General features: G+C 47.9%; 6 protein-coding genes across 6 annotated transcripts; 4 read left to right on the top strand and 2 right to left on the bottom strand.

The window, feature by feature from the left end:
• Positions 1-286: 286 nt before the first annotated feature.
• Positions 287-4,562, bottom strand: BHQ10_007239 (uncharacterized protein; the record flags this gene model as incomplete). Its single annotated transcript, XM_040879913.1, has 5 exons — positions 287-973; positions 1,031-1,212; positions 1,269-1,754; positions 1,807-4,456; positions 4,524-4,562. 5 exons carry the CDS (start codon positions 4,560-4,562, stop codon positions 287-289), a joined length of 4,044 nt encoding a protein of 1,347 aa, XP_040735743.1.
• Positions 4,563-6,543: 1,981 nt separating this feature from the next.
• Positions 6,544-9,536, top strand: BHQ10_007238 (uncharacterized protein; the record flags this gene model as incomplete). Its single annotated transcript, XM_040879912.1, has 3 exons — positions 6,544-6,708; positions 6,780-9,294; positions 9,349-9,536. 3 exons carry the CDS (start codon positions 6,544-6,546, stop codon positions 9,534-9,536), a joined length of 2,868 nt encoding a protein of 955 aa, XP_040735742.1.
• Positions 9,537-9,950: 414 nt separating this feature from the next.
• BHQ10_007237 (uncharacterized protein) lies at positions 9,951-11,366 on the top strand (the record flags this gene model as incomplete). Its single annotated transcript, XM_040879911.1, has 1 exon — positions 9,951-11,366. One exon carries the CDS (start codon positions 9,951-9,953, stop codon positions 11,364-11,366), a length of 1,416 nt encoding a protein of 471 aa, XP_040735741.1.
• A 256-nt stretch (positions 11,367-11,622) lies between these two features.
• On the top strand, positions 11,623-13,142 carry BHQ10_007236 (uncharacterized protein; the record flags this gene model as incomplete). Its single annotated transcript, XM_040879910.1, has 3 exons — positions 11,623-11,789; positions 11,853-12,885; positions 12,936-13,142. The coding sequence occupies 3 exons, from the start codon at positions 11,623-11,625 to the stop codon at positions 13,140-13,142; spliced, it is 1,407 nt and encodes a 468-aa protein (XP_040735740.1).
• Positions 13,143-13,437: 295 nt separating this feature from the next.
• Positions 13,438-15,772, top strand: BHQ10_007235 (uncharacterized protein; the record flags this gene model as incomplete). Its single annotated transcript, XM_040879909.1, has 10 exons — positions 13,438-13,773; positions 13,828-13,912; positions 13,971-14,181; positions 14,236-14,353; positions 14,407-14,526; positions 14,576-14,701; positions 14,755-14,768; positions 14,817-15,045; positions 15,111-15,607; positions 15,658-15,772. 10 exons carry the CDS (start codon positions 13,438-13,440, stop codon positions 15,770-15,772), a joined length of 1,851 nt encoding a protein of 616 aa, XP_040735739.1.
• A 126-nt stretch (positions 15,773-15,898) lies between these two features.
• BHQ10_007234 (uncharacterized protein) lies at positions 15,899-18,171 on the bottom strand (the record flags this gene model as incomplete). The annotated part of the gene is made up of 4 exons (XM_040879908.1): positions 15,899-16,437; positions 16,495-16,662; positions 17,559-17,761; positions 17,816-18,171. The coding sequence occupies 4 exons, from the start codon at positions 18,169-18,171 to the stop codon at positions 15,899-15,901; spliced, it is 1,266 nt and encodes a 421-aa protein (XP_040735738.1).
• Between the last annotated feature and the right edge of the window lie 344 nt (positions 18,172-18,515).

Below are 18,515 nucleotides of genomic sequence, written 5' to 3'. Positions count from 1 at the left end.
ATACGCAGGTGTAACTTCGGACACTCTACCTTATTTCCTATCCCTTCGTCACTCAGAATGTGGTTATGTTTCAACAACCGAGATGAAAGTGACATCGCATTTGAGTAGTCTGCGCTTCTTACAGTCGATGATTTTTTCTCGGGATCAAGATGGGCAGGCCCTTTCTTGGCTTGGTCACAGCTAGATCAATTCACACCTTCAGAAGTCTACACTCAATGTCTTAGTCATGTTCAATTGGTCGTAAATCTATGCACATTAACCAGCCTAATCTATTTACATTCTATGGCTAAATACTCGCCTCCTGAGTTGCCAAAATATTCGCAATCGAACCCCCCTTCCACGCATGTCGCGCGTCAAGCTTCTTCTGCGCTATACTTTCCTCACCAGGAACACCCCACCCACCACCACCAGGCGTCATAATCACAATTCTTTCTCCGGGCTGCATCTTGATACTATTCTTACCTCCAAGGTTGATGATCCTATCTTCCATGACCTTATTGCCGTCTTTATCCTTTTTGGGGATCTTGCGAACCCACAGATTGTGGCCTGTTTGTGCGTCTTCGCCTCCCTCTAGGCCATAGGGTTTGTAGACCCGTCGCTCAGAGAGGATGGATACTTGGACTGGGATGCGGAATTCGATATCTCGTATAACACCGTCGCCACCGCAGTGCTGTCCCAGTCCACCAGACCCAGGCCGTAGACTAAATTCACGCAATATGACTGGATATCGTCGCTCAAAGACTTCGGCGTCTGTGATTCGTGTATTGGTCATGTGTGTGTGAACTCCGGATGTGCCTTCCCAGTCTGGTCCGGCACCGCTGCCTCCGGCTATGGTTTCGTAGTATCCGAAGCCCTGGGTTGCTTTTGAGCCGGAGACGTTGCCGCCAAAGCCGAAGGTGAGATTGTTGGTGTCTCCTTGGGAGGCTGCGCAGGCATTGAAACATCTGAGGATTACATCTGTGACTCGTTGACTCTGCATCTGAACTTTAGTCTTCAAATCCGGCAGATAATCCAGCTTCAGCAAACTTACGGTTAAAACATTTCCACCAACAACGGCTGCACTTTCTGATGGTGACAGAAAGGAGTTCTTGGGGATGTGAACTTTGATAGGCTTCAAACATCCTTGGTTGAGTGGAATATCCTCGGAGATAAGACATCTCAGACAATATATGATTGCTGAATATGTAACAGCCTCTGGTGCATTAATGTTGCCTATTGGGAAAATAATCGTTAATCTTGGTCTTATATGCCAATGTATGTATACATACCATAAACCTCAGGACCTGTGCCCGAAAAGTCAAAAACAGCCGCTCCCTCTTCTGCATCAATTGAGATTCTCAATTTAATAGGACTTCCATCATCCATGTAGTCGACAGCCGTGAGATCCTGGCCCTCAAACCTCTGACTCATCCCCTTGAGCAGATTCCTGACACTGAGTTCGGCATTTTCCTGGATCTTGATCATATAATGCTGCACCACATCTTGACCATATTCATCAATCAAATTAGTAATTAGATTTATGCCCTTCTGGTTTGCTGCAATCTGCGCTTTCAAATCGTTCAAGTTGTCTGCAAGACACCTCGTGCCACTACAGTCTGGGTACTGAGCCGGTTCGTGGTAAAGCAGCTCCGTGATACGTTCTTCATTGAAACGGCCTTCTGAAACCAATTTTTCGGATTTGATTGCTGCACCTTCTTGATAAAGCTCTTTGGAATGAGGTGGCATACTCCCAGGCAGAATGCCTCCAATATCGGCTACCATATGTAAGCATGAGACTCCTCAGGAGAGCGACTGCGCACAACTTACCATGATGTGCTCGAGACGCTACGTAAAAGATAATCTCCTCACCGGCAAAGGCAGGTGTGATTACAGTAATATCTGGAAGATGGGTACCCCCAAATTCTGGATGATTGGAAACAATCACGTCCCCCGGTTTGAGCCTCCCCCTCCAGATATTTGCTTGAGTTCGCACGCATGTAGACATACTTCCTAGATGCACTGGAAGATGCGGTGCGTTGGCAACCAGCCCTCCCTCAGAGTCAAACAAGGCACATGAGTAATCGAGTCTTTCTTTAACGTTTGTGCTCACGCTCGTCTTCTGGAGAGCACGACCCATCTGTTCTGCAATAGCCATAAATCGGTGACCAAAAATACTCAGCATGATGGGATCGACTCCACTGGTATCAGCCTTGACACCAAGAACATCATTCTCGCCAATGTTGATGACTACGTGTGTCTCTGTGACAAGCGCAGTAGCGCCAGGAGTCACAACTACTGTTTGTGTATTGTCAGCGACGATTGCGGGTCCTTTCACGCGGTCATTGACTTCAAGATCATCGAGTTTATAGATGGGTGTATCAAGACGTCCACCCTCGAAAAACACTTTCTTGATCTGGTATACTTTCTTGCTATCGACGTCACGAGGCTTTGCTTCCTTTAATTGCTGATCAACGGTCTTGTCCAATCCTTGGAAGCTTCTGCCAATACCACGAGCTCGGACATCGTCGACAATAATGTCTCTGTCCGGCAAAACAAAACCGAATTCTCGCTCATGTTGCTTGACGAAGGCTTCCCCAAACGCCCATTCATCCCCTTCGTAGAGAGCACGAGCTTCTTTGGGAGTTGGTTTGATGATCATGAGCGACGATTCAGTACCTCGATACCTCATGTTGAGGTACTCTTCAAACATAATTGACTCCTCGTCGAAGCCTTGGGCACGAAGTTTCTCCTCGGATTTGCTCTTGAGCTCGGCCATTTTAGACTTCAATTTCTTCTGCACATCGCCTGTAGACCAAATCTGAGATTCAGGTTCCTGTCTTTCGTCCACAACATCCGCCAAAGCCATGCCATATGCCGAGAGCACAGAGGAGTATCGGTGCACAAGGATTTGCCGTATGCCTAGACCCTCGGCGATCGCTACGGCATGCTGACCACCGGCACCACCGAACGTGGCGAGACGGTGTTTTGATGTGTCATGGCCTCGGGCTTCAGTAAGTGAACGGATAGGTCTGGTCATGGTTTCGTTACTGATCTTGATGAAACCGTAGGCAACTTCGTCCGGAGTCATCTTATCTTCATCCGATTTGCACAACTCCTCGTTGATCTGTTTTGTGAGGTTCTCAAATTTCTTACGGCTAGCCTCTTCGTCCAGACCTTCATTTTCATTCTTGCCAAATATTTTGGGGAAAAAGTCGGGCAAGAGCCTGCCTAAGAACAGGTTGGCATCCGTCACAGTCAAAGGACCTCCTTTTCGATAACAAGCAGGTCCAGGATGAGCACCAGCAGATTCAGGGCCCACTACGAAGAGACCGTTGCGAAAGAACAATTGGGAGCCGCCGCCAGCAGCGACGGTGTTGATATCCAATTGTGGAGATTGGATAGTCACCCCTGCAGTGGTTGTTTCAAAGACATGCTCGTATCTCCCTTCTCCGTAACGGCTAACATCGGTACTTGTACCACCCATGTCAAAACCAATGACCGGAGTCTTGGTCTTAGGGTCATAAGAAGTCAGAGCGTAGCCAACAACTCCTCCCGCTGGCCCTGAAAGTATAGCTTTGAGTCCTGAAAACTGGCTGACGTCGACAAGGCCACCATCCGATTGCATGAATTCGCAGCGTGCGCCTTTGTGACCACTGCTATTCTGCACAGACTCTGCGCCTAGTCCACCTTCAAAGCCAGCCTGAAACCCAGCAATATATTTCTTGATAGTAGGTGTCAGATATGCATCTGCACAAGCAGACGTTGTTCGTGGGACTAGCTTAATCATTGGCATCAATTCGTGGCTTAGACTGATGTGCTCAAATCCGATTTCTCGAGCCAATTCACCAATTAATGCCTCATGGTCTGGGAAAGTATATCCGTGCATGAGACAAACAGCCACGCTGCGGAAACCATCGTTGTACAGTTGCTGCAATTGATCCTTGACGGTGTCATTTTCTGGCCTCCGCAGGATCCTCACTGCTTCCGATGAAAGACCGCGGACGACTTCTGCATCTGACGACGTCTGTTCACGGGTCTGAGTTTCTGTTCTTGTTCGTTTCGGGTCCTCTGCGTAGTCTTCTAGAGTCACCCGTTCCTCAATCTCAACGACTTTCTCATAAAGAACTTCCGGACGTCTAATTGCCAAATCGAAGATTTTCGGACGAGACTGGTTTCCAATCTGCAAACAATCCTTGAACCCCTTTGTAACAATCAGTGCAATTCTTTCGCCCTTTCGTTCGAGCAGCGCGTTCGTTGCCACCGTCGTGCCCATACGAATACTTTCGATTTGGGAGGTATCGAGAGGTTCGCCTCGGGGGATCTCGCGACCTGTGAACTTCGAAAGCAAACGGCGAATGCCCTCCAAGGGTGCATCACCGTAGTTCTCCGGGTCGACTGAAAGTAGCTTGATTATGATATCGTCTTCTAATTTTCCAGTGCCCGGGTTTCCGACACAATCGGTGAAAGTGCCACCGCGCTATGGTTGATGATTAGTATGCAAGTAGGCAGAATCGCCGATATAAGAATAAATTCGGAAACTGTACATCGATTGCAATCCGTATCCCTCTATCAGACGTCGCCATTTCCAAATTTGTTTGGTCGACGATTTTATATCCCCTCGGTATCTATATGTATTCGTTCCCCGCAGTTCGACACTCGACCCGTGCAGGCAAGGAGCTGCTCAGAAACGAAGTCGCGAAATCTCACGTCCTTGTTTGTGCGAATATCATACAAAGCTGTATCAACTGCAAAGACCAGCTGAGGACGGTATACGTACGTGGGAAGGTTGATGATATGCCAGACTAAATGATGACGAAATAGCAGAGCTGACCAGTGGTTCTGCCACCGCCTCTATACTTTAGGCTTATATACTGTACAATGTACATACTACATATTCATGTCCAATGGCACAGCGACTTCAATAATAGAACTATGATAGGGTTTCTGGTGTATGTTCCGAGCGACTACTGATCGTTTATCTCCGTTGATGCAAATAGGCAGCCCGCCGTCTAGTGCTGAGAGCTGGCACATACATATAGAAGCCGAACGGAGCTGCTGCCTTTCTCCTTCCTCTGACCCAAGGTTCCTGCTTCTCATCCACCGTTCCACAAGCAACGGAACCATTGATCTTGTCCCTGTTCCTGTTCCTGTTCCGTGTCCTTCAACATTTCGTACGTTGGAACCGCGTGTAACTCATCCACCACAGGTCCTTCAATAGACATGACTCGGGAAATTGTCAATCTGTAAATATGGGTTGAGAATTCCTCATTGTGCCCATATCAAATTCGATAATGGGATGTTATCAAGGCCGATGCAGTTAGGGCGTCTCCTTTGTCGGCGGGATTCGATTCGATGCGCGTCTGAATCACCGTTGATGCGGGGCCAGATTTGTCACTCCTTCCCAGCAGCAATTCAATAGACTGGGTACTGACACAGAACCTAAAGTGTCAATAGAACAGATACACATTGAGATGCAAGTAGAGAGAGAGAGGAAAGAAGATGGAGGAAAGAAAGCAAGAAAGAAAACGAAAGAGCCCCAAAGGGTGAAATTGCAAAACATGCACCAGCGACAGTGTTATTGGGCAGGTGCCTGGTGGGTCGCTCCTGCCGTGCGTAGTCCTCACAGTTTCCCCCTTTCTCTTCAGCCCAGCCAATGAAACAGCCCACGTCCCTTCCTGTTCTAGAGCTGCTTCATCTTCTTCTTCTGCTCTTCTTCGTCAACCGTATTCTTCCTGTTGTGGCTTKTGTGCTTCGTCCTGGATGGACGCTTTGCTGTGATCTATCATCTTATATTCCTGAACGTGCGAGCACTCTTCGAGTATACTGGTATATACATTTGCATTTCGCTTCGTTGCATCTCTTCCGTTGCATTTCCGATTAGCGAGCACCACCACATCGCGGCTTGACCGATTTTGCCATTTGCATACACCACTCGTCGAATGACATTTTGGACCGCCGGATATACGTCGATAATAAGTGACCGGACTGTAGAAACTGCACGGTTACATTGAGGACGCCGTTACACTGCAATATCGCTCAAGATACGGACGACGATTACTTACACGATACTCCCCATCGATCGGTAATGGTTTAGAGTGAAGAATCCGCCGATTGGATATATATTGGAGAATACAATACGTGAACCTCGGCGCCATGATTGTTGAATCATGAAAACGCCGGTCTGAGTCTGGTTGCACAGCAGAGACACCTCGTTGCACATTGACATGCTTCGACCGCTCCTCTCGGACCCTGAACAATAACAGCAGGATTATATATGATACTACATCTAGTCGCATTCCGAAGTCTATATTCATTTATCAATATTTTGGTGATGAAATCCAGTCGACTGGCATAATCTCTTTTCAGATCGACACAACGTTACCAGACATTTCGAACATACAGCCATTTCTACTCCAACGGACGCCGAATGCTAATATGGAAGACCCCGTAAATATATCGAGCTCTTATAGTGGAGAGCACAGCGCAAGACATGATCATGAGAGAACCGAGTCCAGCTCCACGTCGCCACAGCGTCGCCGACCGCGTGGGTCATCGCAAAAGGCAATGCTTTCCAAAGCTTTGGCTAAAGCGAATACTGCAGTATTACTAGACAATGCAGAAAACTTCGAAGGTGCCATTGAAGCCTACCAAGATGCGTGCGAGTTACTGCAATTTGTTATGCTCCGGAGCAATGGAGGTGACGTGGAGAAGTACAAATTATTGGAAATAGTGAGTGATCCACGTGGAATTATCGTCTCCTGGTCTATCTCAGAGTGAGAGTTCGCTGACAGAACTCATAGCGCAAAACTTACCTAAATCGCATTCAAGAACTTCTTCGGATACAACTTCCTTCCAATTTTAATAAAGACAAGGCACTGCCTGAAAGACCGCCAAGCGGCCAAAGTTCTACACCTCAAGAGGAAGAACTGCCAGTTGAGCGGCACTACACCGATGAGGAGGGCGTAGAATATCTTGCGGGACAAAACACTGATAATGATGTGCCCGCGGTACCTAGTCTCAATACCGTGCGATTGCCATCTATATCTGGCCCAGATCTCAATTTCTCGTTTGAAGAATCGAGTACAGATATGAGCGGTGTCAACTCACGGGAAACTGAAGCACGGGGATCATCGCCTTCTCCTACCCGTCAAAGATTCATTTCGGACCCGGCTGATTATCATGATGATCCAGAAACACGAAGTTCGACAGCGCACGCATCGCATACCTCTGAAGGGCAGGCTCCAGTCAATGATAGCCAATCTACTTCATGGCTGGACACTATCGACGAGTCCGGGGCTTCTTCACCTGTGTCCACAAAACTATCCTTGTACATAGGTGGTACGCATTCACATCATGCAAGTAATGGTACAGAGGCTGAATTTGATGCTGCGCTAGACGCAGCCGTTGAAGCAGCCTATGATGAGGGTTTGGAACCCGCGCTGAACGAACAGGAGGGCTTTTATGATGATGACGATGATTATGATGATCACCGAGATGACGATTACGATCACGATGATGTAGTATCAAACGCTAGACGAAACATTGAAATTGCCAAGCAGCGAGTGCGGGAAGCCGAGATGGAGGCCCAAGCTGTTATGGCACGAGGCTTGCAGCAGCGGCTTATGATGCAGGACGAATCTGCGCTCGTGTCCACCTACAATGCTGATGCCGATTATATCGATGAGGAGGCCGAGGAGGAAGAGCGCATGTTAGAGGAGATGACGAAAGGCTATGTGATGGATGATTTTGAATTCAATCTTCATACCAAAACTGCACTTCCTAGACAGTCAGATTCAAGTACAGTCTCCGGCAGAACATGGGGCAGCTCGATCACATCAACTTCGGCAAATTCAGCCACGGCCGGTACCTCTCTTTCGACGCTGGCAGAGGAAGGTATTTTCCCCGGTGCGACAATGCCGACCAAGCGACTTCCCCCGGTCCCAAAAATACCATCGGGAACCACACAGCAACCTATTGCACCTAACATGTCACCATCTGCGGGCGTACGAGCTCGTCGCTTCTCCGGATCTAATACGAAGCAATTGAAAATCGACACTAAGCGTGTGACTGCGGGCTATGAGCCAACCAAGAAAGAGCCGTTTTCAGCACAACCGGCCGGTCCTCCATCGCCAGTACTACAGGTTGAACCCAAGACAAGCTTACCGATATTGACTAGCTCAATGTCCAAACCATTGCCGACTGGACCTTCTCAAAAGAAGGGTTCATTCGACGTTTCAGCGGTAGGCCAGCGTAGTGCAAGTCTGACAAGGATACCTACTCTTGAGGGAGATTCTGTTGCGCGATCTGTACAATCCTCGCCTCCTAGAACAATCAACAAGATAATTTCTGCTCCCGGCATGCTTCGCAAGAACACGTCATCGTCTAGTCTAGCAGGCATGAGAGCAAGGAATATGTCAATTTCGACCCCCGACATTAATGAATCTCCTAATACACCATCAAGCAGCTATTTTCCTGCTTTTGATTTCCAACGGCAATTAGCAAATGGCCTCGTACCTGCAATGCCAACGCCGAGCGGAGCGTCATTTCCCTTGCTGACTTCTAAAAGTCTCCACCTCTTTGACAACGATATACATTCGCCGACTACTCCCGGATCGCCTAGCTCGACGATCACCAACGCTCCTATACCTCTGGAACCTTGTCCAGAATCCTTCTTGTTGCGCCCTTTCTGGCTTATGCGATGTCTTTATCAGACTATTGCACATCCACGTGGTGGATATCTGTCTACCAAGCTGTTCATACCTAGGGAGGTATGGCATGTGAAGAACGTCAGGATCAAAGCTATTGAGGATAAAATCTCACTCTGTGACTTGTTGACGGCAGCTCTTCTGAAAGTCGCTCAAGTCGATACATATGACGCAGATGCTGTTTTGGAAGAAATGCAGACTTTTGAGAATATTCTAGATCAAGTCCAAACAACATTTGCAAAGAAACTTGGCAATGAGGTTGGGGTTCAAGGAGCGCTTCCATTGTTCAAAAACGCAAACATTGCTGAGGAGTCGCCGATAAATACCGAGAATATGGCGTCCAGGAGTTCGAGCCAATCTAGCAGGTCTGTTCTCACTTCTTGGCGAAAACTTCGATCGAAGAGCTCGGCAGCAGCGAGCACTAGCACGGCTCCATCGACATATAGGGATAGTGGTAAAAGCGGTTTGAGTATGAGTACGTTACCCATGACAGCTTCTCCTCCTAGTGGTCGCTTCACGAAGCGGGATGTCATGCAGCTTCAATTGACTGGCCCGAATGCGAATTTTATGGGAGCATTGGCGCGATTATTCGATGCCGCCCAAGTTCTGGGTAAGTCCCTTTTGGTCAGACACCTCTGTAAAGATAAAACTAATCATCAATCAGATCAAATCGCGCGCCAAGTTGAAGACCCCGGACTGAAGCATTCATCGCCCACGCATGTCGGACTGGAGTTGAGCACTCGTCACGCCGCAGAATTCTTCGGATTCTATGTCTGCCGCTTCGCCCTGAATGATGTGGGCTTGCTACTCGATAAATATATCAAACGAGGCACTGAATGGGTGCTCGTATAATGAAGCCGATTGATTTTTGGCGAATACTTCTTGTGTATCTATCTTTGATCTATTGATGATGATGAACGATATTGATGAGCTTTTCTTCTTTGAGATACCAAGACAGCCGTTGATATTGGATGTATTTACATTTTGACCTATCACGAGGAATCTAAACAATAAATGGAGTATTAGACAGTCAATGATTGATAAAGAATAGTACGTAGGTAGCTTTACTGTATGCGGCAAATTGTGATGGCATTGGCCCGTCGGTGTGGGGACCAATGCGGGAGCACGGTAAACAAACACCACGCGTCTTCTCTAACTATTCTTAACCACCACCTTGCTCCGTTACGAGACCGTCATATTTCATACTTCTGTCAGTTGACTCCTCACTTACAGTCCACAAATTAAATATCCGTCGCGTAACCACTCATGCCACGCCCACCAGTACGACGGGCTCGCACCGTGCGCCAGGCGCCGGAAAAAGGCTCTATCAAGCCAGTCGAGAAGAAGTATAACACAACAGCAGATGAATCGCAAGCCAACATCGCAACGCCTCGACGAGCCGTCCAGAATCAAGGGAAAAAAGGCCAAACCGATACCCAGCACGGCGCTGACTTGACTCCGACGAGAGACCCCAACGAAAATGTCATTGCTTCCTCACCAGCAGAAAACACAACTACGACCAGTATTCGACCCCCGACTCGAGCACGCGGCTACTCCTCTACATTATCTCTAGTTGGACGAAAGGGGGATTTCAATTCACGAATCGGCAGTACCCCTGGATTTGAGAGCTCTATTCTGAGCAATTTCAAGAAGCGATCGAGACAGCCGAGTCTGTTACAAATGATGCAGGCAGATGATGAAGACTCATCAGATTTTGACGATGAGGATTTTCTGGGTGGCTTTAGTCCCCAGGACGAATCGACGCCATTGAATGTTGCTAGAGTTTCGAATGCTGCGGAGAGGCAATTGGCCGTTTCTCCTTCCCGTCCTCCGCCAATTATTGTGTCGCCGTCATCTACGGAATCCAGGAAGAGGAAGCGCCAGTCGGGAGCAGTAAACGATAAGCACGTCGAACCAGTCTTGCCCTCGTCGAGAAGTAGTTCAGTGTCGACACTTACTCCAGTTCCAGAATCTCCAGTGGCCGGATCGAGTGACGAACTTCCCAGTTTTACTATGGCTACACCTATGAGTAATTCTACGGCAAGTCCTGTACGATTGATGACCGTCGAAAGGCGGACTGCTGCAACATCAGAGGAAACGAAGTCTTTGCCGAAAGTGACCACACTCAGCCTACAAACCAGATTTCTTCCACAACGCCGTATCCGCCGTCGTCAGCACACAGATGGCAGCGATGACGAAGACATTGATTCAGCCAATGAAGATCCGGACGAGGACGAATTGACTCGTGAAGTCATGAGGAGACCACACCGATCACGAAAGAAGGCCTTGTCTACCGCGACATCTAGAAAGACGAATGCGAAACTGGGCGAGTCCAATCGAGGAGGCAAAAAGGACAAACGCGACAATACCAAGGGTACAGGTAAGGCTGTTGATACCCAAGGCAGCAAGTCGCAACGGACATACTCTCGTCAAACCGCAGACAAAGAGAACGACAAAGAAAACGACAAAGAAAACGACTATCTCTCTGACAACTCTTCGCTTCTCTCCTCACCACCGCCATCGGAGGATCTAGAATCAGATACTGATCTGCCATTGCATGCCTCGAAGAAGCGGATAGGCAGTCGCGAGCTGCAAAACGCAGCGCTCAAGTTTGCAGAGGTGGATCAATGGGAGATGGAGTTTGAAGATGTTTCCAATTTCGAGAGCAGTCCTATGCGATGATTCTGGATAGGCACGGAGTAGTATATATGATATCCCTGTTTCCGCTTTGTTTTGCTATGTATGTCCAATTACGAATTCTAGCTTTTTTTGAAGCGTTTTGTTCTGACTGATTGTTTAATATCGAATGCGGGGCCTTATCTAATGGAAAATCGCGCGGGGTCCAATGACAGCCGATGCTACCCTTTTGTTCAACATCAACACAATCAGAGCTTTTCATCTTTTACTCATCGATAATTGTCTTGAAATTTGAGCAAACATGACTTCTACCGAGGGCATCCTCACCGGTAAATACCCTGCGAAAGCACACGCTCGTAGAGTCGTCGAGTATCTGCGACAGAATGGTTTCCAGGGCGACGGCGTGCTCTATCTGGAAGCCCAGAAGACAAAGATGATTGAAGACAATGACTCTGAGCAGCCATTTAGGTAGATTACCCTGAGACGTCGAACGTAACATGATTGGGTTAAAACATAGCTGATTTCGACAAGACAGCGTCGGTTCTTCTTCTATCTCTCCGGATGCTTGCTCCCAGATGCACATCTCACCTACCACATCAGCACCGATAAGCTCMCCCTCTTCATCCCGCCTCTAGATCCAGAGTCTGTCATCTGGTCTGGTCTCCCCGTTTCGCCTGCTGAGGCCAAGGAGCTTTACGATGTCGACGAGGTCTTGTTCACGACCGATATCAACCCTACTTTGGCCCACTTAGCATCTAAAGTCGGCACAAGCGGATTCGTGTTTGCCATTGACGGGCAGATATCCGGTGATGTCTCCTTCAAGGACTTCCCAGACACCGATAAAGTAGCCCTAAAGACGGCAATTGAAGAATGCCGAGCTATCAAGGATGCATACGAAGTGGCCATGCTTCGCAAAGCGAACGACGTTACTGCTCAGGCGCATGTGGCTGTTCTCAAAGCAGCCAAGTCGGCTACTAATGAGCGAGAGCTCGAAGCGGCTTTTATCGGAACTTGTATTGCTCAAGGATGTCGCGAGATGGCGTATCATCCTATCGTTGCTAGTGGAACGAGCAGTGCGACCTTGCACTACGTGAATAATGATGAGTCTCTGATCGACGCATCGACAAACAAGAAGAAACTGAATCTTCTACTTGATGCTGCGGGGGAGTACAAAGCTTACTGTGCGGATGTCACGCGCACATTCCCTCTGTCAGGCAAGTTCTCACCCGAGTCTCGAGAGATCTATGACATCGTACTTGAAATGCAAACCGAGTCACTTGCCATGCTCAAGGAAGGCGTCCTATGGGAAGATGTTCATATTACAGCTCACCGGGTCGCCATCAAGGGATTGCTAAAGCTCGGTATACTGCGTGGCTCGGAAGAGGAGCTTCTCGAGAAGCGGATCAGTGTCGCATTTTTCCCGCATGGACTAGGTCACTATCTTGGAATGGACACCCATGATACTGGTGGTCACGCAAACTACGCGGATAAGGACAAGATGTTCCGGTATTTGCGAGTGAGAGGTAAACTTCCTGCGGGAAGTGTGATTACTGTCGAACCCGGCGTATGCCTTTACTTTCTCTGGAGCTTTACATGATGCTAATACTCTTGCAGGTCTACTTCTGCCGATTCATAATAGAACCTTATCTCAAGGACTCTGAGCTCTCAAAGTATATTGACGCTGACATCTTGGAGAAATACTGGGAAGTTGGTGGTGTGCGTATCGAGGACAACATTCACATCACCAAGGAAGGATATGAGAACCTTACGACTGCACCGAAGACTGCTGATCAGGTCGAATTAATGATCAATGGGTCATAGGCTAGTAAAATGATGTAGCTTAGAGACACATACAGAAACTTCAAAGAATAAAAGGAATTAATCTAATTAGATGACTGAATGTAACATCATGAGTGAAGCACGGCTATTCGCGGACAGCCCCGCCTGACTGATAGCTCGCGATAGCACAATTAAATGCTTTTCTTCACCTCCACAAATCGACTCCATACATTCACAGATGCAAGCACTTCGCAGCTGGAGGATACAACTACCATCAATTACCTTTTATCAAACTCCCAGAAGATTTGGCTGCAATATCCAGATTCGCGCGTTGAACATGGCCGCAGCAACCACGACGCCCATCCTCCGCCCTCGTGACCCAAACACGTTGAGCAACTACACAGCTTGGCGCTCTCGCCATATCACCGCGAACTTCGAGATTGACTTCAGCAACAAGAGGCTCGCCGGCAATGTGATTCATCAATTGCTCTCCAAGACGCAAGCCGCGACGCGGGAAATCGTCCTTGATACGAGCTTTTTGGATATCTCGCAGGTGAAGGTGGATGGCCAAAAGGCGCAGTGGGAGTTGCTGCCGCGCTTTGAGCCGTATGGGAGTGCTTTGAAGATTGTACTCGAGACGGGTGTTGAGGAGGGTAATATTGTGGAAGTTGACGTAAGACTTCTTTCTACTTATCGTTGGATACAGGCTGATGAAAAGAGGGCGTAGATCTCTCTCAAAACCACCGAAAAATGCACTGCGCTGCAATGGTTGACAGAAGCGCAAACATCGAACAAGAAACACCCATACATGTGTATGTCTCTTATCCAGTATGATAACTTTAAACATATTTCTAATCATCCAGCGTGCAGTCTCCCAATGCCAGGCTATCCACGCCCGCTCCATCTTCCCCTGCCAGGATACGCCCGATGTGAAAACCACATTTGACTTCAACATCACCTCTCCATTTCCTGTCGTTGCTAGTGGATTGCCTGTGCGCGATGCCAATGCGAAGTCTAACAATCTCTACAAGTTCAAGCAGAATGTTCCAATTCCTAGCTACCTTTTCGCCGTGGCTAGTGGGTGCGTACTTCACTTTTTGCGAGCTTCGATACAATGGCTGATGTTTTCTTCTAGAGATTTGACCGAAGCCCCTGTCGGCCCACGAAGCGTGGTTGTGTCCAGCCCGGACAAGATTGATGATTGCAAGTGGGAACTCGAAGCGCATACCGAGAAGTTTATCGAAGCTATCGAGGTGGGCTGAATGCAGTTTATAATTGAGAGGAGAGCAGAACTGATTTTTCGCAGAGAATAGTATACCCCTATGCATGGGGCGAGTACAATATCCTCATTCTTCCTCCCAGTTTCCCATACGGCGGTATGGAGAACCCTATCTATACATTCGCGACTCCGAGTTTGATATCAAAGGTACTAGCCTTAAAACTATGGCCGAGCCATGCTAACCACGATTTATCAGGACCGAGAAAATGTAGATGTCATTGCTCATGAATTGGCTCACAGTTGGAGCGGTAATCTAGTGACCAATGCATCTTGGGAGCACTTTTGGTTGAACGAGGGCTGGACTACTTATTTGGAACGTAGAGTGAGTATCTACCTCTTAAAGAATTTGCAAATCGACTAACAATCGTGTCATAGATAATGGGTGCAGTGTGAGTTTCTCAGCCAGGATCATCGACTTACATCACTAACCCTGGTAGACACGGTGAAGCACACCGTCATTTCTCAGCCATCATCGGCTGGGACGGGCTCACGGACTCCGTCAAAGAGTTCGGAGAGGACAACGAGTTCACCAAATTGGTGGTTGACCTGAAAGGAAAGGATCCCGATGACGCTTTCTCCAAGGTTCCCTACGAAAAGGGATTCACCTTCTTGTTCTACCTTGAGAATCTATTGACCAAGGACTCCTTTGATAAGTTTATCCCTCACGTACGTAGACTCTCTCTTGTATCCTCTCATACAAGACTCTGTGAAAGACTAACGAATGATCGCAGTACTTTACTGTTTTCAAAGAAAAATCCCTCGACTCTTATGAATTCAAGTCCACCATCCTTGACTTCTTCGCCAATGACCCCGTAGCCACCAAACGTCTCAACGAAGTCGACTGGGACTCATGGTTCTACTCGCCCGGTCTTCCCCCCAAACCAGACTTTGACACCTCCCTCGTCGATATCGTCTACGAATTAGCCGACAAATGGAAATCTCTCTCGTCTTCCTCGTCAACCTTCACCCCATCAAAGGAAGACATCAAGGGTTTGAGCGCCAACCAATTCATTGTTTTCCTTGAGCGAGTCACCCTTTTCGAAGACCCAGCACTCAGCTCAGACTCGTTCCGTTTGATGGGTCAAGTGTACGGCTTTGCAGACAGCTCGAATATCGAAGTTACAAATCTTTATTTCAGATTGGGGTTGAAAATTGGCGATAGGTCGGCCATTGAGCCTACCGTGAGGCTCTTGGGAGAGATTGGCAGGATGAAGTTTGTTCGACCTTTGTAAGTCTTTGACCTTGAGATCCCAGGTGGTTGTACTAATTGCATAACAGGTTCCGTGCTCTCAAGAATGTTGATCGTCAGGTTGCTGTTGAGACATTTGAAAAGTACAGAGATTTCTACCACCCTATTTGCCGTGGAATGGTAGAGAAAGATCTCGCAAAATAAATAGCTAAAAGAACTACTGTATACAGGAAAGTACCAAATATGTGGAGTTAGGTGTAATAGTGATGAGATTGTCATTTGCATCAATGCATCATAATGAAAGTATTATAGTACAGATAACGAGGCACCCTACTTCATCCCACCGAGCTTCATATCAACCCCCCTAGGTCCGAATATAGCCTTCTTCTCCTTTCCTCCAACAGCAGCAGCAACAAAGTCCGTACCCACGAGATCAAAGACCAAATCCGCTTCATTCGTCTTGGCCAATTCCGAAAGCACACGACGCATATAAGCCACCACAGTAGCGACTTGAGACCAGTCAAGGTCGCGGCCGTCATGTGATGTGCCGCTTGCTTTCCATATATTTCTCCATACGGCTGCGCCCAAGACTGCGTCGCCTTTGACGAGTCCCTCGTCGTAGGCGGCAAGAACGCCGCGCCATTGGATGAAGAGATCTTTGAGGTATTTGTTGCGGATGCTACGGCTGGAGATGTTGTGGAGGGTGGCCATGCGTTGTTCGGCGTTGTGCGAGAAGTGGTCGAAGAGATGGCGGGAGTGGGTTCGTACGCTTTCGGGCGATGGTAGGGCGCGGATACGGACCGTCAGCAGGTACATGTGCAGAAAGGTCACCTGCGACCATGTGGAAAATGTAGGAAGCAATTTGAGCTCTGTAGGAGTTTCAAATAAGTAAACCTGCAGATATAGAAAAGATTGCTTAAGCTTACCTTTATACCACCATCCCTCTCCGACTCCAAGTTCCTCACCATTGGCGGTCTTCGGTACTTCGACTCCTTTTAGGGCTAATTGTGGGATCTCATAATCCGCTTGAGACGAGCAAGCCTCGTACAATTTTTGCGTAAAACCATAGGATACATATGTCTCGGCTGCACCTCCTGATGTCAGGCTCTTTAGTATGCCAGAGCTGGCACTGGCGGCAGGTGTTGACGAAAAGTTTCGACATGAAGGGATCAACGCCGATCGCGCCTCGGATCGTCTAGAAGAAATCGTGTTGTTTTTTGCTGTAATTATGTATCCTGGGCGAGTCGGCAACGAATGGCTTATTGTATGTACGGATTTGGACTGTTTGGGATAATCGAGTTAGAACGATGGCATGCGAAAATTATCAATTGATGCAAATACCTGTTCTTTCACAAACACGCCCAATCGTAAGCTCAAAGAGCAACTAGGACAAAATAATTTGCTTGACATCTTGACTCTGCTGGTTTTAGGATTGTATGAATAGAGCTGTGAAGATCGCAGCGTTGGCTGGTGAAGTCATAGAAAAAGAGATTATTCAGCGCGTCAAATGATTTGCTCGGCGGTCTTGGGAAATGTTTGCAGTGTTTGACCCCGCGGGAGCCCACCAATCACGATCGCGGATTCAACTGATATTGAATCACTGAACGAGAATCACTGCAAGTCTCGAATGATTATTGAGTGGGAAGAACAGTTCGTTCCAGAGAATGATCAACAATTGGTAGAATTTGAGCGAGTCTGTTGGGATCCCTCATGACTGCCGCAACATCCTCGCGACCGCTGGCCAGGGCCTAGCAACTGTTAGCGCGGAAAACAACTCGGGTCCATAGATCGAATTTACATACCTTTCGTACATCTTCATAGCCCATTTCTCGAGCTTGGTAATCTCTAATCACTTCGGCTTTGTTGAAATCTACGTATATCCTCGTATCCCTGAGCCTGAAAACAACGTTGTCCAAGCGCATAAAAAATCGAGCAAGCAAAAGAAGGCAATCAGGCATAACACGTATTTTGCAAGACAACATAGAAATACCATTGTCGGCCAGTTCGTCCTCGTAGAGCATCACATCATCGAAGAATAAGATTGGGTCTGGTCGTTTGAGAAGCTCGATTGGGATTTCAACGTCGGATGGGCCGAGTGCTGCGACGTCAGGTTTCTCGGTCCCTTTGTAGTCGGTGCTATACGACCAGTCGAAAGGCTTCACAACCTCTTTGATTCCGTCGTGGGTGTGTTCCCTTGAAACGGTCAGTCCTACTACTCAGAGTGTTTGTAAAGAATAGTATATCTACCGGCTCTTTTGCCATTCCTTCGAGTATGCAACTTTGAGCATTGCGGCTCCAGTCTTGTCAACTTTGTCCAAAGCATCGAATGTATTGAATGCTATGCCCCATCCACTGGCGTTGTGCTCGATCGCTATGAAGTTGTCGCCGAAGATCATTTCCGGAGGGGTGATTCCAAGTCTGTTCGTCATGCTTTCGATGGGACCCGCCTTGAGGATGGGTAATTTTTGAGTCGTGATAGTGAAACCTTTTCGAAAAAAGGTTTGTGGTCGCGTATCCATCTTTGTTTCAACATTTGGCGATGACCATTGGGTTGACGGGGTTGGTGGAGTTGACGTTGAGTTGCTGGTGTTGGCTGTGGCCATGCTGAACAATGGGATATGTAGCGTCTGTTGTGTCGTTCGCGAGAGTTGATAATCCGAAATGTAGACAGAAGAACAAGAAGCCTACAGTGATTGTCGCAGTCATCGATAAGTTCATGTCTGCCCCGCAATGGATGATCCGCGCTAACCCTCCGAGCTCAGCGGGAGCCGTTGCCCAGGCGATGGCTGGCTTCCCGTCGCTAATAAACATACCTTCCCAGTTCCTTCCTCTAATATCACTTCTTTCTATAACTACCTCTCTCTTCCTCATAGCTCCAGCTGGAATCCCACATCAGTCGACCACCTCTCTATGAGTGATTATCACTCATAACACTTGTTGTATTTGT

This window comes from Talaromyces amestolkiae, assembly GCF_001896365.1.
Source record: "Talaromyces amestolkiae strain CIB chromosome Unknown scaffold14.1, whole genome shotgun sequence".
In the NCBI taxonomy this organism is placed as follows: domain Eukaryota; kingdom Fungi; phylum Ascomycota; class Eurotiomycetes; order Eurotiales; family Trichocomaceae; genus Talaromyces; species Talaromyces amestolkiae.
Note: the sequence above shows the minus strand (reverse complement) of the source record. Positions and strands in the feature narration are given on the sequence as shown.